At 39.7% G+C, this 20853-nt stretch overlaps 2 protein-coding genes across 2 annotated transcripts; one reads left to right on the forward strand and one right to left on the reverse strand.

Annotated features, from left to right (window-relative positions):
• Positions 1-322: 322 nt before the first annotated feature.
• Positions 323-14655, reverse strand: ids (iduronate 2-sulfatase). The gene is made up of 13 exons (XM_061079367.1): positions 14503-14655; positions 13304-13440; positions 13014-13191; positions 12665-12753; positions 9142-9342; positions 7746-7916; positions 7504-7630; positions 6891-7061; positions 6402-6508; positions 4601-4717; positions 3729-3839; positions 3444-3569; positions 323-2357 (listed from the first exon to the last, which is right to left on the reverse strand). Exons 1-13 carry the CDS (start codon positions 14579-14581, stop codon positions 2277-2279), a joined length of 1695 nt encoding a protein of 564 aa, XP_060935350.1. The 5' UTR covers positions 14582-14655; the 3' UTR covers positions 323-2276.
• Positions 14656-16551: 1896 nt separating this feature from the next.
• dcps (decapping enzyme, scavenger) lies at positions 16552-19321 on the forward strand. The gene is made up of 6 exons (XM_061079896.1): positions 16552-16762; positions 17105-17255; positions 17552-17697; positions 17774-17887; positions 18479-18589; positions 18815-19321. The coding sequence occupies exons 1-6, from the start codon at positions 16598-16600 to the stop codon at positions 19079-19081; spliced, it is 954 nt and encodes a 317-aa protein (XP_060935879.1). The 5' UTR covers positions 16552-16597; the 3' UTR covers positions 19082-19321.
• Positions 19322-20853: the final 1532 nt, after the last annotated feature.

A 20853-nucleotide genomic window follows, 5' to 3' on the forward strand; every position in this document is an offset into this window, starting at 1 on the left:
ACACAAATTAGAGACTGTTCATTTCGGTCCAAATTCTTCCAGAGCCAAGGAGAGAGTGCAGCCATGTGCATAGTCGGCTCCAGAGGAAACAGAAGGAGGGAGGAAGGAGAGAAAACACTGAATACACTGGCGAGGTCCCTGAGGAGCTTACTCTTCTCTGCAGCTTTACACTTCTGCTGAGGGTGAGCACAAAAAAAAACCACTACAACAAAGCAGCAGGGCGTGTGTGTGTTTCTGCAGGACACAAACACTGGAGGAGGTTGTGATCATAAGTTACAAAAACAGTCAACTTCTGCTCCTTGCATTATAGAAAACCATTTATTTATTTTTTTACAAATCAATCAAAATGACAAATATTTTAATGTGTTCTTGCCAAGCTCAAGATTTGTATTATTACTACAGCATTTATTTTTCATTTTCCCTTCAGAAACATGGAGCTTAAAGAAGCTCAAACGCAAACCACACTCAAGTTTAAATATATTTTTTCCATTGTCTGTATGTGTATGGACACTATACATTAGTCATTATGTCCATTTTTCCACATGTTAAAGTAACGGGACACAGTGCAGAGAAGTCAGCCTGGGAAGAAATACATTCTCTCAACATTGATTTCCACTGATCAGAGGAAACAAGGCAAACATGAACCAAATCATTTAAATTCCCCCCCCCCCCCCTAACTTCCTCACATATAATAAGAGCCCCGCCGATATCATGATTCAACTGTATCCCATTAACACAAGAACAGTGCGGCCCACAATACAAGTCCTCAAAACCAAATCCCTTTGATTCATTGCTGAACCTGAAATTCAAGCTGAAATGGCTCTTTTAAAATTACCACAGCACAAAAATGTTTCACGCATTGGAGCAGCAGTAAAATGCTCAGTTTCATTTGCATTGAATCATTAGGGCTTTGACTCACTTCATTTCAAGTCCACAAATTGATCTGAACAGACTGTTTACAAGGAGAGAGGCAAATAGCTGTGAGGGACGTCAAGTGCAAATAGAAATGTCATTTTGTTTCACTCCACTGTACAGTACTAGTCGAGCCCTCTTTAGCTGCTGTGCTTTAAAGTGGAGACGACACCTGATGCTGACTGAACGATCAATACGCTGAAGAACACTTGATCCAGAAAAAAGGAAATTGGTGTCACTATTAATCAAAAGATCTAATTCTTCAGGTCTCATCAATATTCCCTCAGATGAAAAGCCTCGTAAAGTGTGATGTAATCATGCATACAGGAGGTAGTGAAGTCACGGCCAATCAGAGCCGTCCCTCAGGAGGCTGTGCGTCCAGCAGTACATCTATACTTCTTTCATACGTGAACACTCAATTTGAGCCTTATTATCTCACGATAAGCTCGGCATAAAGACAATAGTTCTGAGGAAACAGCTAGCGAGGCTCCGTACATGAAGCTGAAATATAAGAATTTCAACAAGTACTGCATTTTCGTAGAAACTGAAAATATTTTTGCATTTGTGGTCAAGCTAAGCTTACTTACCTATTGATAGTTTTTACACAACTCGAAGAGAAAATATGTGTATCCCTCAAAACACAAAAAACCTGTAAGTGCTGCCATTGAAAAATAGACATGACATTTTCCCGCACAAAAAAGACCCACACTCACGAGGGAGGATCTACTCTGCAAGCGCACAGATCAGCATCTGCGAGTGGAAAGCAACCCCAACCCTCACTAGGCGGCATTTTTGCTCCATGTGCAGAACTGCAGGTTGACGAGCACAGGCTGAGATCAGCATGAAACCATGCGCTCGAAACTGATCAACACAGCCCGACAGGCCCTCGCAGGTCCTGCACACAGATTGGAAATGATTCCTCACGGGTATGGTTTTGCACTTGCAAACATTTCCTCCACACAAGTTAGTAGATACAGACATGGGTGAAGAGGCAAGTCACTGAACACACTGGTTCTGTTTCGTTAGAGGAAACCGTTTCTGTTCACATTTGGATGGTTCCCTTTGTCAAAATTGAAATTATTTCTTTGCTAAACTCCTTCAAAAGGTTGAAAGGTCTTGAAACTAACAATATGTTCTTTTTCACTTAACTCCAGGTCCGTCTGCTGACAAGTTCTTAACTCGGAACATAAGCCTGAAGAACTGAGCTTTAAAGATTAATGGTGATAGCAGAGACTACAGAATCAAGCCTGTGTTGTGTTAAAAGAATTTTCCGAGGAATTCCGCCATTCCAGACAAAGTTTTTCATCCATCCATCTTCCCTTTGTACTTGTCCTCCGTCCATCTGCTGTAGTGTATTCTCGTCATCACGCCTTCCCACTGTTCCTCTTCATCCCTGCTGTGAGGTAGAGGAGCTGCAGCTTCATTCTCGTCTGCAGAGTCACAGTCTGGACGAGTCAGGAAAGAAGTAAACAAGTAAGTAAATTAATAAAATAAAGAATGAATGAGAGGGAAATATCTCTGGTTTGAAATGTCGCACTTACTCTCTAACACCTACTTCACTATAGAGGGACGTCTATGTAGAGTACTATATAGTGAACTCATCCACACAAGAAAACAAAACAACAACAAAAAACACTTTGACACTTCTCTGTCCATTTTCTCTGCTCCGTAATTACATCATTCTCGAGGATTGTGATGTACAACAAATCCCATAATAATTTGTAAATGTTTATTTTTACACTCCGTGTTAATAATCTTAGGGGAAAAGCACATTGACCATGTTTAAATGTAGATAAACAAATAAACTTGCCTGCCGCTGTGATACGCTGCTCTGATCATATTTTTTATGATACAACTCACAAATGACACAACTCACAAATTTGTCTCATGCCCGTCATAAAAATCAAACTACGGAATAAAAAATATTCAGCTGCCCTCTTTCTTTTCTATCAATGCCCCGAGCGCATTGCATCATTCATCATGCAATGCGCTATATATTTATGTAAGTTAGTGACCAATACTTTTCACAATGCATTGTGGGAAACAATGAGTCCCCTATATAGGAAATACACTTAAAATCACAAATAATTTGTTGAGAACTAAATGACGTAACAACAGTCAATGGAAACCAAAATCATCAAGCTATTGACGGCTGGATTCAAAACCACACCGAAAATCAAAGTACAAATTTTAAATCAAGGCTGATCCAACTCATAATGTGACTCAGTGGTGCGTATGGCCTGTGTGGGCCTGTATGCAGTCCAGACAACGTAACCCAGGATCCACTGCACCAGCGTAAGGTCTGACCACCCAGTAAGGGGTTTCATCCCAGTACCTAACAGGAGTCAGGGAACTGTTGGCTATGACATGGAGATCTGTGTGACCATCCAAGGATATTTCTCCGAAGACCATCACTGACCCACCACCAAACTGGTCAAGCTTGATGATGTCACTTTCATTTGCACCAAAGCAAGTGAAATTAATTCAGAAACACTCCATTTATTTATTGAACTAAATAAATTCAAACTCACATGAGGCAGGCTGGTCATCTTCCTCATGATCACACTGTGATCCGTGTCACTGTAGACGTTCTTGTCCTGCCCGGGGTCGTCTTCTAACATGTACAACTCTCCAGCATGGACGTCAGTCACATTCACCTGCATGGAGAGACATATGGATATTTGCCAACTATCATTTGTTACCGTCATTGAAAACATCTCAACACATTGAGCCAGAAAAGATGGATGGATCCTACACACACTGTACAAAGTGACAGAAGAGAGATGTGATGCGGAGCAGGTCAGTGAAACACCTACCTGAAAGGTTTTCGGGTTGAATCCCAGCCACAGTGTGTATCTGTAGTCCCAGGTGCGTAGAGAGTAACCCATGACCTTTATGTCTTGAAGGTCAGGGAGGTCTGAGTTCACCTAACAGAAGAACATTCAACTTAATATGAGCACAGATCTCACTCTGTCAGCGTGGTCAGATGTGCAGCTGCCAACTCGTCCTGCGAGCCGGACGATGAGCTGATGTCCGGCTGCCAAGCTGGACAAAGATTAACCCACAGCAGGGGCTGTATCACTCACTTGGACATTTTCATTCAGAGACTGTGATTGAAGCTGGCAGCTCTTGTACAAGCAAGAGAGGTTCAAAGAGTGACACAGTCACCACAGTCATGTTTGGTTGTGTCATTTTAGTCTGTCACCTGTGTAAAAAAGGATGTGGAGCGTCTTAAATTACACTTTAGAATAAAATTCACAAATAACTTTTTGAAAAGATATTGGAAAAAATGGTGTCTATTCTGAAGAAAGAATCTGAGTTTGGAAGTGGTCGACTGTGAGGCTGTAGTTTGTTACATCTGGGAAACATTCACAGGAATTTCAGAGTTTTTCAAAATTGGTTCAAGATTTTAGAACCTAGAGGAGTGGAACTCCAGTGAGCACTGGGTCTCTTTACAGATTATTTCCTAAAAAAATGTTTCCCTTATTCGTGAAACATTGCACATTTTTCCCACCTCATTGAATCATAACTTTATTCTTACAATATTAAGTCAAAAGGTTTTTTCTTCAATCTGGCCTCAATACTCTCTGTCTTAGCTTTCTGAGTGATGGAAAACGTAATGATTTTACCTTACGCCAGCTCATGAAGGCTGTTAAATTCACTTTTCTAGACACTCAATCTCAGGTACCTGTGGTGCATCAGCAGGTCGAGGGTACTGGCTAAAAGAGACCGCTTCCTCGTCCTCTCCTCTTTCTCTGTGACGGAAAGTGTAGGCTAGGTTGTCTCCCTCTGTGCACAGCTCCTCCTGAAAGCAAGAGAACAGGCTGCAGAGTGAAGGAAATAAATGTCGGAGCCGATTAGATCACGTTCATGTTGGACGTGTTTATGGACTGTTTACTTCCTGATTCATTTTGTTTTGTCATGTTGTTCTGTACCAAGACGCCTGAAAGGTCTCTGTTCTGTTCTCTGTAAAATCTCTTGGAATCAGAACCATGTTCTTTCCTGTACTTACTTCAGATCACATTCTTATTTTCTATTGTTTTTGTATACTTTGATTAGCTGCTTCACTGAACACTCAGCCACAGTGATTCAAACGTGTACAGCCACGCCAGCAGCTCTGTGAGGCTGTACTGTGCTGCTTTGAGTTTAATGCAAACATGAGCATGTAAATATACTCACGATGACACTGTTGACAGACCAGTGTTATCGAGACATTAACCCCCAAGACAAGTTAATTACACTGGATAAATATCAACTTACACATACAATACACAATTTCGGCCACTAGGGGTCTCTTAATCAAAACAATAACAAGACCTATTTTGCTGACGTTGCGAAACAGCGTGGGATCATGCGAGTTTGTTGTATTTTCCACCACAGCCGGTGAAAATCTACCTGACACGACTTGGGTGCAAATCATTTAACGGACAAGTCATGTATTAAAGTAATGCAGCAAATAACAATAATTATCGTGATCTGTTACGAGTGACCAATACAAACAGTGTAAGGAAAACACAGCTGACTGGCTATCTGTGTGTTTCCCCTTGTCGATGCTTGTTTGCCCCTGACCCACAGGTAAAGCAGAGAATGTAATTAAAAGGCGACCAAAATGAAATGTCCCATTCCCTTAAATAAAATTAGGGATTTCACAGCATTTGAACATTGTTAGTTGTCTTGTGTTTTTACATTATACTAAATGTTTCTTTGTATTAGTGTTGATATTGGATTTTAACCTAAACTGGCAGCGTTACATGTAAAATGTAATGCCACGTATTTGATTAAACTTTTATACGGTTACCAAGTAAAAAAAAACTGTAGCTGCGAGAAAAAAAACGTATTCTTTTCTCTGAAAAGTAAGTGAGACGTGGTTTCCCACTCTGTTGCATATAAATAACAACAGTCTGGGTAAGGGGAGATGCACACAGTGTAAGGTTCTGTGGTGTTGTAAGCTAAATGCTAACGTCAGTATGGAAATTCTTACTGTGAAAATGCTTACATGCCAATGCTCAGCAGGCATGAGGTTTTACCATTTCAGTTTGGCAGATTACCATGCAAAGCTTTGCCAATTTAAACAACAACATCTGATGCTGGTGGAGAGTATATTTGCAGGTATTTTCTCATCATAGAACAAATGAGAATTTTGACAGTGGCAATACGTGAAAGTAGGTTAACACCATTATTAAGATTCATCCTGACCCAACTAAATTTCAGAACAACTTCATGATGAAAACCTGCCGAAATATTTCCCTAAAAACTACAAATGTTAAAACTCAGGGGATCACCACCGTCATCATTGTTGTCCAGATAGTTCAGTCTGAACCTGAAATATAATGCACTGTGCCCTTCCTGCACCCATGCAGCTAACAAATGTAACAGAACAAACTTTGCCATCAAGGCTGAGAGATCAATATAGTAGTAGCTTTGGTAACAAGTGCCTCCTCTCTAAAAACTAAGATTCAATAAAAATGTTCACTTTCATCTTTTGATACCTGGAAAGAAACATCAGCACAAGGTTCAGGTGCGCGGAGTCCGGCCATGTAGGCGACTGTGGGAAAAACATCCACTAGCTCCACCACGTTTCTTCTAACTCTGTCATCTGGAAGAGAGAAGGGTCAGCCAATTAAAGAAAACTCTTCTTTTTTTGAAACCACTGAGAGCAAATTAGTCAAGACATCCACAAAATTTTACTCGACATCCTGCACTGAAATTTCATCATTATTGCACCATTTGCATTTGAAGTAAAAACTGTCTAGAGGCTAAATATCAAAGTGTATCCTTGTCTAAATACTTTTGAATTTCTCCATGTATATCAAAGACTTCATTAAAGTCAAGTTGGCATATTAATAAATGTTTCAACAAGGTTTATGTGACCAATTAAAAGAAAAAGATGAAATCAAATTTGAGCTCTATTTGACTTAGAAAGAAGAAATGTACATGTTATTAATAGAAATTAATGTGATGTCAGTGGAGGGTCTCACTCTTAAAGCTGTACTCTGATTTGGTTAAGGCATCAATAAAGGGGAAAGGAGACGCTCCCAGCAAATCCGGGCGTGTTGTGACACCAGGGACGTAAAAGATGAGAGGGACACGTGTCGACACATCGAAATTAGAGTATTTAGCCCATTCCCCGTGTTCTCCTAATGACCAACCTGCAACAACAAGGAGAAAGAGAGAAGGAAAGATGTTAGAAAGACAAAAGAGAACCAAGTCAATAAATCTGTATCATACAAATCACATCTCGGATGGAGAGAAGGTTGAGGAAATTCATTTTAATAGATTTTCTCATTCATCTTACAGGAGATATTAAAAGAAATTGAGTTTCTGAGTAACGAAAGATTTTTAAAATAAAAGGAGGTTGTGCAGAAAAAGATTTTAACTATGGAGCAAACCTCGTACAAAATATGCTGTTACAACACTGCCATCTGGTGGTGGAACACAAGAACAGCCAAAAGTGGATACTTTTGAAATGTTACAAAAATCTCCACCTTACCTAAAACCTGGCATGCGAGTGATTCGTTTTACCAAAACCTGAGAGATAAATACACAGCAGCACTGTAGCATTCCTCAGCCTTCATCCTTGTGTCTACTGACCATGATCTGAGGTGAACACCACCATAGTGTCGTCAGCCAGCCTGAGATCGTCCAGAGTACTGAGCAGCCGTCCAACCTGAGCGTCCATGTAGGACACAGCAGCAAAGTAGTGCTGACGGAGCCGCAGCTGCAATACAAGGTACAGAACACCAGGGTTTAACTGTTTGGTCCAAGGAGCACAGACATGAAGATGTAAGAACGTTATAAATTGTTTTAAAGTGCTGAAAGCAGGCAGCTCCAACCTGGAAGTCTTTGGGAATTGGTCCGTAAGGAAAGGTGATGTTTAGGTTTTGGACATCGTCTCGCTTTCTCACATCGGTCCACGGGTTGTAGGCCACAGGGGGGAGGAGTTTTGGGACATTGGGGTCAGGGGCCAGGGTCATTTCCTCTAAAGGATATAGTCTCAGGTACTCCTATAAATATGAAACACGTTTCAAAGTGGTGTTTAATAAAAGGCAGTGACTCCCAAGTGATCCAGAACAAAACATAGCTTACACGTCAGCACAGTTTTAGTTTTTCGACATTGGCTTCCTGGTAATTACAGGTTTGATTTAAGCATCACATTCAGACTCCTACATTTATTGTGAGAAGGCTCAAGCCTCTGTGCCCGGGACTTCTGATAATTCACAGGTTAAGGATGAAACATTGCCATCTCCTCTTTAAAAGACATCTCATCTAATACCCATGTCATTTTAAAACTTTTTGTCTTATATGCCATGAAAATGCTTCGAGTACACATCTCAATTCTGTTACTTACATCTCTTTTTCTCTCCTCTCTTTGAAAAAATATGCCATTTGGGTGAAAATGTGGTACTTGATTAACTATTTTTAAGACGAGACCAGAAGACAAAAGAGCAGAAGGATTTTTAGCATAATTGTTGTAATGTGATCCTGTATTATCTGACATTAACTCATGAGTATTCGTAAAACCTCATCATTATAACTATTAGAATTCTTGTGTATTAGCCTTTTACCCCACTATTGCATTCATTCATCAAAATGACTTATGGAGGCAACCATTAGTGTTTCAAAGATTACTAAAACATTACTTGGCATCCAATTTCCCCGATACTTGACAATAAGTGTCTGCCAAAAAGCAAATAACTGGTCTGATAATTAAAAAATAAATAAAATCCTCTTTTTCAAAAGGAGACAGGAGTAATGATTAAAATATATGTTCTCAGATGTTTGTTTGGTTTGATTTATTTTTATGGTTCCAGAGACTGATCTTTTCTTTCTTTGCTCCGTTCTCCGAGTGCGTCCAGACGATTCGAGCTAAATCACATGTACCATAAATCACATGTCAACACAGAGGAGCTGGTTTGACCTTTCCCCACTTTTCATATCTCGACTCCCACGCTCAGGGAAACCTCTCTGTCACGCTGACATCCATCTCTGCTCTCATTCATATTCCACTGCATCATGCCCGGTCCCTCCTTCATGCTAAACTGCATCTCCTATACATCCAGGTCACTTCTCATTTAATGCACTTCAGAGACAGCATGTACGTCTCAGTCTTTGCTTTCCTTTACGTTAGTCATTCACATCATACAGCAAAACTATTAAATAAATATAACTACACTGGTTTAACTATTATCTAACATTTTGCACAGAGGGCGTTGATATTGAGTCATGTACCTGTGGTATCCTGAAGGGAATGTGTGGTTTGTGAAATCCCACGGCTAAGAAGAAGGGAACACGATCCTTGGCCCTGCTCTTCAGTAACCTGACAGCCTCGTCTGTGCTCTCCAGGTCAGGGAGGGTTCCCCCGGGCTGCTCCGTCACATTCACTGCACACAGCAGGTTGGCGTGCAGTTTACCGTCCTCTCCTTTACACATCTGAAAACAAGATTTACATACGATTTACTAAAAGTCACTTTTTATGCATAGTTACTGCTGTGATTTCCATTTCAGTGTTTGATGAGCTGACGCCATGTAGAAGATGATCGGAAGCGAAGGAACCTGAACTTTCAGACACATTAAAATTAATACATTACATATTAATATTCAGTAGTAAGAGTGGTGATCAAAGATCCCTGTAAGCTGTCAATCATGACTTTTCACCCAGTTTTTATAACAACTAACTAAATTCACAACTAAAGTTACCGGAAAAAAAAAAGCATCAGTGTGACAAGAAACACCCAACCTGACAGAAACCATCTTTGAGAAAAAAATCATCTCACTTAAATTTGATCCATTTCCCATCTGCTAACATGGGAGAGGCAGAATGTATGACCTGTTCTGCAGCAAGCCAGTAGGTGTCGATTTGTACTTACAATCTAAGATAGATAGTGTTCTGGAATTTAAACAAGACCTCTAGGGAGCGGCAGAGTCAAGTAAATAAATATGTCATCTTTTAGGTTGATGACATACAGTTATTTCCTAACAAGTCTCTATATATTCAGTGGTTGGAGAGGAACAGTCGTGTTTTGACCAACTAGCAAACAGGAGCTGGTAGACGGAGAAAACTGTACTTGTGTAAATATCTGACTAGATGTTCCACAATGTTTAACAGCAAATCACAAAGACCTGATATAAGGTGAGTCCAGACAAACTTAACTTCCTATCAGATCCCTCAGGCCTGATGTTTAAACTGTCAGTTTTATTCCCTTAGGTTTGTCTCTCCTACAACATGAGACTAAGGTTATCAACTTATTTAGGTGTGTAACATGCCTCTTATTATCTGCTTTTATTGGTAAATCACACAGAAGCAATGTTCTGTTTATTCTTTACGATTTAACATCCTGCTCATCTTTAAGTAAATCTAACAAAAGTGCTTCACTTTGTTAGATTTACTTTATTTAAATTGTTAAATGTAAAAACGCATGTACCTTTCCCTTCTATTTTTTTAAACTTAACAATGCTCTGTCTCTATGTCAATAATGTCAGTATGCATACAGTGTATTGGAAATAATCCCTCAGATTATGGTTTATTTGATTGTGTCATAATGATGCCGTCTCCACAGATCAGTGTTTGCAGACAGATCTTGGGCCTCATTTATAAAACAGTGCGTAGGATTCATACAAAAAGTGTCTGTGTAGACAAAAGCCGAAAATGGCATACGCAAATAAAATTATAAAATCATGCGCATGCACACCTCTTCACACCCTGTTCAAAAACGAAGAAAAAGCAAAACTCTGACACCGGCATGAAGGTTTCAGTGAGGTGGAGAAACACAGAGGGTTTGGTGTGCGGATGATACAGTGTAAAAAGAACAGTGCCTAAAATAAAAATAAATACAAAAATAAAAGGTGGGGAAGCAAAAAAAATTATAATAAGTGCTTCACACTTACAGAATGTGAGGGAACTTGTTGTGTCGCCTGTGCGTAATTTAAACATCCCAAACTGCAGGAATTATAAAATCCAGAGACAACTGTGATATCCCCAATCTATACAATTTTACAGAATTATATTTTTTAAGGGATTAAAAGAGGCTCTACATAGAAATGTAAATATAAAGTGATATGTATAAATACTGGAAGCACACGCGACTCTTGACCCGGTGTTTAGATAAGTGCTATAGAAATAATGTAATGTAATATTATTATTTAAGCCATTGATCATGTTTGGTCTGTATTTCACTAGCAAACTTATTTCCATGTAAATGTGCATCGGACACAATGGAAGCAATATGACGCTTCCTCAGTCAGACTATCGCCTGATTAGTCCTGAGAAGAAAACCTGACAGTGTTTCATTAAACAAATGATCAGACCCAGACTGGTTAAGAAAACCTGTGGTTTCACACCCAAAGTTTAACTGTGGTTTGTTTGAATACATTACACATTTGAAAGAAGCAGTTAAGACCTCCACAGGGGACCATAATGCTCTTATTATTAAGACATGATGGAAGGAGTGTTCCATCAGTGCTGACAGTCTCTCCCAGACAAGCACTATATCATTTAATTTCACCAGAGACACCAGCTCTTTCACAAATGCAGCCCATGAGTCCATGACTGTCTGCAGCCAGGGTGATTCACATGAATCAAATGATTCTCTGAGCGACTATGACACAGAAGCAACTTCAAGTGATGCAATCACAGGCGCAGACCTCACAGGAAATGATTTACATTTTTCAGAGACAGCTCTGGAAAGGATCAAACAGATATACATCATCTACTTCCAGTTTCTATCAGTTAAAAAGATTAATTCACTGAGAGATCCAACAAAGAAAATTCAGACTTTGGATTTTCAATTGTTGAAGAGTCAGATGCAGAGTTCCAGCCGGGGAGGATATAATCACCAGATCTTCACTAGATCTTGGTTGAAGTAATGATTTACTGTTGAGTTGATGGTGAATTTGAATATTTATCCATCAGTGCATGGCAGATGTTCAACCCACCAGTGAAGGTGAAAGTTCTGATGTTAAAAAGCCATCCACAGCAAGAATGATAACTAAAACAATAATGATAATATTAATAATGATGTGAGTATCCACACAGAAGCTGAAAGTCAGTAAAGACTTGTTTACTGAATCAGCCCTACTGCATCCCAGCTGTCCTGGTTAGGGTTTGTATACAAACACTGTTGGTTTTATCAAACAGGTCGGTTCTGAAGATAAGCTATGTTTAACAGTAGCCCAGCCCTAGCCCGGTAATCATATTAGTTAACTCTGAAACGTTGCTTTGACTCTCATGCTAGAGGTGCACATGTTCCAAAGAATCAATGACAAAGAGCGACATGATAACAAAGCCTCTGCTGCTCCCAACTCACATGGAGCAGATGCTGCTTTTCCACCGAGTAACAGTGGACAGCTGCAAAGTTCTGTTATAACTACTTATATTTAACTACCATTAACTTCATTAGCTACCAGAGAGAGAGACAGAGAGAGAGACCAACTGGTAGTTTTGATGAAGAGGATTGACGGGCTGAGGATGCCAGGCAGCTTGGTTGGCCTGCATCACTACAAGCTGTTGTATGTGTACTAACTGTAGAGTTGGTCCTTTGTTTCTGGAAAAACAATTCAATTTGTTGAAATGTTCAAGTCCAAATAGGCGGTCATAAACACGACCAATAATTTCCTCCGCACTATAGAAAATGACTGTCTGGCATATCTGTCTGTCGCTATTATACATTTATGGTAAGTTCACCCCAGCTTTTCCAGGATTACCAACCCCAACTTAGAGTGGAAATATGTGAGAGATGCTGTTTCCTAGTCGTACCTTTTTTTTCTCAAAATGAAATGAGGCTGGGTGGTATGCAGGGATGGACCAGCTGTATGGATAGTCATCTGAGTGGTTTGAGGCGATTCCTAAAGAGAGAACAACACAACATTTGTCACAACCATAAACACAAATTGCCTTGTGGCCAGAGCAAACAACTTTATCATTGAGAATGGAATCTCCTCTGAGATCCGGAACAGGCTCATCATTAATCCTCTGTAAAAAACATGTGCTTCTTACTACAGGCTCAAGGATCTCTTTAAGTTAATGCCACGTAACCCTGAGCATGAAAAGTGTATTTTATCCCTCTATTTGGATTTTCCTGAAAACCTTATACTATTAATCTGACCTGGATGAAAAACCTTGCCCACAGATGCGGTGAAGTAGCCTATGGTTTTGAAGTACTGAGGCAGAGTGGTGTAATTTCCAGAGTGGGTTCTCCAGTAAGAGTTGAAGTCGTAGAGCCTGGTGGTGTCTGGTCTGCGGCTGGTCAACATGGACGTACGACTGGGGGCACACACGGCTTGCTGAGAGGACAAATACACATTCTAAGATTTACTTGATGTTGTATGATTTAATAAGTCTCAGATCAAAACTGACTGAGCTGCTTCTACAGCTTGTGACAGGGAGCCCACTGACCTGTGCGTATGCATTGAGAAAAACTTGGCTTTTGGACGCCAACTGGTCAATGTTTGGCGATTTCACCACAGGGTCTCCGTAGCAACCCAGTGATGTCCGCAGGTCATCTGCCACAATCAAGAGGACGTTCTTCCTGTCTGTAAAGAAACAGACAGTTATTTCAGAATAAAACACAACAAATCATTCCCATTGTGGCAGATCCACTGGAAATTCTATTTTTTGTTTACAATGTCTTTAATGGTTGAGCGGCTTGTTATATCACACATTTACTTTATTTTTGTCCATGTTTGTTTTTTTGTCTGGTAGATGGCAGAACTACAGGACAGATTACCACTAAACTGGAAGGATGTGGTATGGGTCAGGAAATAACTAAATTAAATCTTGGTGTGGAGCCAGATAAGGAAGCAGGTACAGGAATTATTTTGTCCATTTTCTTTGTGAGATTCATAAGGAGACTGTTGGGCCTTGACAGAGGCATAAACGTTACTGAATGTGTTTCTAGCTTTAAATCTACTTTAAAGTGCCACATTTTTAATCCTGCTTTAAAGTCTTAAGTATTTAATTCAACCCTTTACCCCTTTTTTAAATACTGGATAAATCCTAACTGTAGTTGCTTCAACTTCTCTTTTATGCCTTTTACGGTTCCTCTTTTCTACAGATTTGATTTCTAACATTGTACATCTTATCCATGCTTGTGTTGCTTTCCTTTGCCAGGACTGTAAAGCACAATGGTGCAGTTCTTGACATTTTATGAATAAACAGTAGGCTCCATATGAAAATCGAACCTGACTGTTTACTGTTATGCTGCGTTTAGATTCATCTTTTCAAGTGTGATCAGTGGCAGGTTTCTAGATCACTAAGACGCAGAAATGGGAGGAATTATTAAAATAAAATCGACTTGCTGTTAAACCTGTAGGAACAGGGACAAGTGGACTTTGTGAACACGAGTTTGAGGGAAACACATCAGAGGAACCATTGACCACAGGCTGGACAGAAGTCAACAAGTCAAACAAAGCAGCATTCAGTGAGCGAGTTAATGTCGTTAACTCGAGCTGCAGCCACTAACATAACAAGTGATGAAATAAGCGAGCAGCCAATAAGGCTCATGTTAGCTAGATGCTGAGATTTGCTGTTTATCAACCTGAACACCACCACCAGCAGCAGCCATGTACTGAAGTCAACCTGAGAAGTAGCGCTACCTCTTCTGGAGACAGCAGCAGCAGGGGGAGGAAGAAGAAGAGCCAGCAGGAGAACACAGAACCGGACATGATGGTTCATGTTGGTTCGTCATTAACGAAGAAACACAAAGTTTCTCTCTCCAGCTCCACTGTCAACACACAGCAGCGCGTCCGCTTTAAATCACTTCCTGATTTACACGTCCCGGAGTAGAGGCTGCTCATTGGCTGGTTTAACAGAGGCCCCGCCCTAGCCCGGTAATCATATTAGTTAAATGATGCGTCAATCACTTTTAATAGCAGGGGTTAATTGATTAATGGAGATGATAGTGGACTGACACTGAGCTGTGTGTTGTTCCTTTATGGAGCTTTATACAATTTTAAAAGCTAATTGAAAATAGAAGGACACAGGCTCAAGCAAGGAAAGTTGTAAAGAAAGCAAAGAGAGAAGGTTGGAGGGAATTCTGTCCCAACTCCTGGGGAATGAAAAATACGAGGAGGGGAATCCGAAGAGAGTGACAAGCAAATCCAGGGAATACACAGAGAAGAGAAAGTACAAGTGGTGTGATGGATGCACCTTTTACTTCACAAGAGATGAGGAGAGTGGTAGGAAAATCTGGCTTAACATCTCCAGGGAGAGACCAAATCTGTTATATAATGTTGATCTGGGAAAGCAGAAAGAAAACAAACTTTTAGGGATATATAATAAAACATGGGAAGAGGGAGAGTACTCACCAGCTGGAAAGAAGCAATCATCATACCTATAATAAAACCAGGAAAGGACCTGACAAATCCAACAAGCTACAGACCAATTGCACTTACATCACAGATTGGAAAAATGATGCAACGGATGATCACCGAGAGAATAACAGTCCATATATAGAGAAGGAGCTTGTTATCTCCTTATCAGAGTCGTTTTAGGAAAGGGAAGCGAACAAAGGATCCAGTCATCTGTTTAAAGACAGAAATTAATAATGAATTTGTATTGGCAGTGTTCTTTGATGTTGAGAAGGCTTATTATATGGTACGGAAAGAGGGTTTAATGATTAAAGTAGATGAAATGGGATACCTTAAATAACTTTTAATTGGATTAAACATTTTTAGTTTGATAAATATTTTTAGTTTAAGATGGGAACAACAATATCAACCAGGTATAAAGTAGACAACGGGACTCCTCAGGCCAGTGTGATCAGCTCCATTCTTTTTTCCATCATGATTAATAATGCGTTCTCAAACACAAGCTCCGATATTGGAAAACTAGTATTTGCTGATGATGAAACTGCTAAAGAAACTGGAAATAATACAAAATAATCCACTGAGATTATGATGTTGAGCTATTAAGACTTCTCCAACTGTAGCAGTCCAAGTGGAGATGGGAGAAAAGCTGCTGCATCTTAGGAACAAACAACTAATGCTAAATAACTGGACAAATCTACAAGTACTCAAGGAAAAAAAAAACCTAACTGTAAGGGCCCTTAGACAATAAGCAAAGACAGAGGGTTCAGTAAAATGGCAAAAGAGATGAGGTTACATGATACAGCTTAACAGTTCCTTATCTTTTGACTCCGACATGGTTATTATATTGGGCAGACAGTTAAAACAGTTATTAGGAGCAACATCATGACTGACCGACAAAAACAATGGGATGGGGGAAGTAAAGGACGTCATCTATATCAAATAGAGCAAAAAGTGGGAGGAATGAAAAAAATAGGGAGGAACACCAGAGAGCAAACACTCATATCAATTTGATTAGGACTCAGGATTAAACAAAACAAAGACAATTGTGGAACATCTGCCAGAAATATAACAAATAGATAGAAAATCTACAGAAGGAGCTGGGGAAATGTTGGGTGGAAGAGTTCAACCTAAATAGTCTTTTCAGTATTGAGGTAAATATAAAAGCATTGTTTGAGTTTTAAAAGAAACTGGATTAATAAAGAGGATTTAAGTCGTTGTTAATGTATTTTCTCAGACCCAATACTCCGACCCACACTCCAGAACAGTAGGTGGCGGTATTGAGCCTTAAACGTAAGGTGCCATCCGCCGTTGAACAAGAGAAAGAGAAGAAGCAGCAGCAGCAGCAGCAGCAGCAGCAGTAGCAGTAGCGGCAGAAAGAAACATGTCTAAAGCTGCAGGAGAACAAACGGAGGAGTTAGATCTGAGAGTCAAGAGGGCGAAGTGTGACAGTGAGAGCAATGGAGGAGAGACTCTTCTGTGCGGGTTTAAAACATCCAGCGTGTTGAGCGACTCTGCCCGAGAGAAGACCATCTTCATCCATGGAAAGGTATGGTGCTGGTGAAGGCAGCTCTCTGTACTCTGCTGCTAGAAGGTGTGGAACTCAGCCTGACTGCAATAAAAGAGGCAAGGACAAGTTCAAGACAGGAAGGGAATTGTGTTTCAATGTTATTTTAATTCAAACCGGCCTGAGAATCGGAAAACATTGGCTCTTCCGGATTTGAGATTTCATAATAAAAGCACAGTGGATGCCTGATTGTTTCGATTTACTGAACCGTGACGGTGGGATTACAAAAGGTCACGTGTGTGTGTGTTTGTCTATCTATTCAGTAAAGCTAGTCTCATTAGGATCTGAGGCAGAAAGTGAAAGTGTTGATGGTGTCGTCTTCAGCTGGATGATCAGGATGCTGTGGTGATTCTGGAGAAGACTCCCATCAGAGAAGACACCCTGACTGACCTCTTCACCGGCTCCAGTGTGAAGCTGGAGATAAAGAATGACATTTACAGCACGTACTGGCTGCAGGCCCCCCCTCACCTCAATGGTATGATCCCACATGGCTGAAGATACTTAAGTCTGACTGACAGGAAAACTAGATGCAGGGTTCCTACGCTCATGAAAAATCTGAAAAAGTCATGGAATTCTAAAATGTTTATTTCCAGGCCTGGAAAAGTGCTTGAAAAAAATAAAATCCCAAAAGTTTTGGAGAAGTCATGGACATTTTTGGTCATGGAAATTTGGTTTAAAGATATTGAAAAGTCATGGAAAAGTCATGGAAATCCATTGGTCAAAATGTGTAGGAATGACTGTAGAAGACCTGTGTGTGTGTGTGTTTTGCAGAGATCAAGACCACTGTGGTGTGTCCAGCCACAGAGAAGCATGTGAAGAAATACCAGCGTCAGGAGAGTTTTCTGGTGGAGGAGTCGGGGACGGACTACGAGTCAATCACTCTGCCCTACATTCAGAAGCAGAGTTTCAGCGTGCAGGTCAGTCCCCAGAGGTCGTCATTTCCTGTGTTCACCGTCAAATGTGCAGCACTGACTGTTTTTGCCACCGCTTCAGTGGGTGTACAACATCCTGGAGAAGAAGGCAGAGGCCGAGAGGATCACTTATGAAGATCCGGACCCGGAGATCGGCTTCGTCCTCCTCCCTGATTTCAAATGGGACCAAAAACAGGTGAGAGACCTCAGGAGGTACCTCACAGCGTTATCCCTCCTTGTGACATTTTTCTTTAGTTCTCTTTCTTTAATTCTGATCACCATGAGCTGAAGTGGAGCCTCAGCTGCTCTCTCTGGAGTCCACACAAAATATAAAAACACAAATAAAACATGATATCAGTTAATACATCTAAAGATAAAGAACTGTGATATTAAAATCAGAAAAAAAGTATTATAGTAGCAATTCTTCCTGGATACATACTACTAGTATGATACTAGTTTACAATATCTATATTTATATGTATTATACTATATAAATCAATACACATTTTGAAACTTAATACATATATATGCAGATATTCAAACCTATACCTGTTTTCGTATTCATTGACTTCTATGTAAATCAAAATATATCTAAGCATCTTCCAATATATTACAATATTTACATTGATGATCACATATATATATATTGAAATATATACATTGCACAGATCTATGAGCCTCATTAAACATTTTACAATAAACCTATTCATATCTTTATTTCCCACTATGCTGCTATAGCCATTTAATATACTGAAACAGTTCCACAACAATCTGCTTTCCTCTGCAGGTAAATGATTTGTACCTGATTGCTATTGTACACAAGAGGAACATCAGGAGTCTGAGGGACCTGACATCCGAGCATATACCTCTGCTGCAGAACATCTTCCAGAAAGGAAAGGTGAGCTCGCACTGATTCATGGGTTTGTCTTCCCTCAGCTTCCATAAACATGTGAGTGAGCCCCGTAATCATCATCTCCAAACAATTATGTGAAGTGATAGTTTCCATTTTAAAAAGCTAGGATTAGACTTAGCTCCCTGAAGTAGAGAAGAGTAACCCCAGGTATGTAATTGAACACAAATGATACTTATAAAGATTGATAATATCAGATTTGTTGTGACTCAGGAGGCCATTCTGAAGAACTTCAACCTCCCGGCCAGTAAGCTGAGAGTGTACCTGCACTACCAGCCGTCCTACTACCACCTCCATGTCCACTTCACCAAGCTGGGCTACGAGGCTCCGGGCTGTGGTGTGGAGCGTGCCCACCTCCTGGCTGATGTCATCCAGAACCTCCAGTCCGACCCAAAGTACTATAAAACCCGGACGCTGTACTTCCCCCTGAGGGCCGATGACGGACTGCTCGGCAAGTTCAAGGAGGCAGGGAGACTCTAGTTTCTGAGCTCATCTTATTCATAAATTAATGAACAGTTGACGAATAATTTTGATTCATTATTTTTACGTGTTTCATTCGGATTATTCACTATTTTATAATCGCTTTACTTAAGCCCGACTGTGTGGATTTTTGATGACGAATACCGATACTGATATCAGGGAGTTCAAGATTTTTCAATCTTTGTTTATAATGTTTTTCATATGTAAACTGACTCAATTAAACAGTAATGTGTTTTTCTACTCAGCCTATCAATGTTGTCATTTGTTATGAGATTTTAGACGAGGAGAACACCGAAGAGGACAAAATGATATCACTGCATCGACAGATTTTTTTAAGTGGACAATTTAGAGGCAATTTTTTACTTTTTATCTCTCAGTTGTCCATCGCAGCTCATGATCGTGCCACAACGTAAGAGGTGCAGTAAGTAAAACAATTTTTAGACGAAGAGTAATTGTGACTAAGAGTATGAGTAAATGCTTAGATTACGTTTGAACACTAGATGGCAGTGTTAATCCTAAAATCCTTTTCTTTTCAGTCTTTTTTCACAGTGAAATAATCTTTCAAACACAAACTCTAGTTTCTGGTAATAAACTGTGTTTGTGTCTGTTATGTACTCTTTAGTTTTGCAGCTCAAGTAAACAGATTTTACATGAGACATTTTTTGAGCTGAGGTACCATGTTAAATAGACTGATTGTCATGATATGATGACATGAGGTTCACAAACACGTCTGTTATTAAACAATTCTGCTCCAGTAGAGTAACAACAGAAGTTAAGAAACAAACCGTGACAGTTAGAGCTGCTTCTTTAAGTTGTTTTGATATTTAGATAACTTTAGGCAATTTAGACAGTTTTTGCTTTTCAGTTATTTCTGTTGAGAGTTTGTACTTAATTTAAGTGCTTGTTAGTCAGGACATAATTTTCTTATCTCAACAGAAATCATTTGGGTGGCGCTCTGCGTTGTGTTTATGGTGCATTCAAGTGTCACTCGTAAAAAAATGGCCATGAAATAAAAACACCCAAACTTGTGAGGGAAGCAAATGACGAAACGTTTCCATTTAGATCATTACATCCAGGGATATTTTGCTGTGGGATCAGTGGAACCACAAGAAGCTACAAGATGTTCAGTAAAGTCTGCCAAGGAAAGTCATCCATGTTAACATGTTGTGATATGATTGGAACAGATATTTAGAATTACAAAAAGGCAACAAGTCATTATTAAGCTTTTTCAGTTTAAGATTTTAGAGGTATTGTATCAGTTTTTTCTATGCTAGGTTCATTTTTTATTCTATTAACTATTGGATTGGTGACCTCCTGAATTGTGTCCCCTTTTGTGACAAATTTAATTTATTTTGTTATTGAAAATACTGGGGAACAATTAAATTTAAGGTTACTCAACGTTGGTTACAGAGTTGAAGAGATTATATTCATGTGCCTGTGATACTTCATGTTATGTCTCTTTGTATGTGTTCCTGTGTAGAAATTGACATGCTGCAAATGGCTCTTAAAAGATTCCAAATAAAATGTTAAATTAGCATGACATTGAAAGCATCACTAAACAAATCGATCACAGATAAACGTTAATTTGCCAATGAACATAACAATTCTAGCTCAGTGTTCAACAACCTGCTCAGAATTTTAGTTCATTCAGTTGCGACTGAACTAATGACATGGTATAAGGATACAAAACAAACTTGAAATAAAATAATTAAAATAATAAATTATCTAATGAACAACCAAACAAACACAAATATGCTTCTTGGTAACGTTTT

This window comes from Limanda limanda, chromosome 10, assembly GCF_963576545.1.
Source record: "Limanda limanda chromosome 10, fLimLim1.1, whole genome shotgun sequence".
Classification (NCBI taxonomy): domain Eukaryota; kingdom Metazoa; phylum Chordata; class Actinopteri; order Pleuronectiformes; family Pleuronectidae; genus Limanda; species Limanda limanda.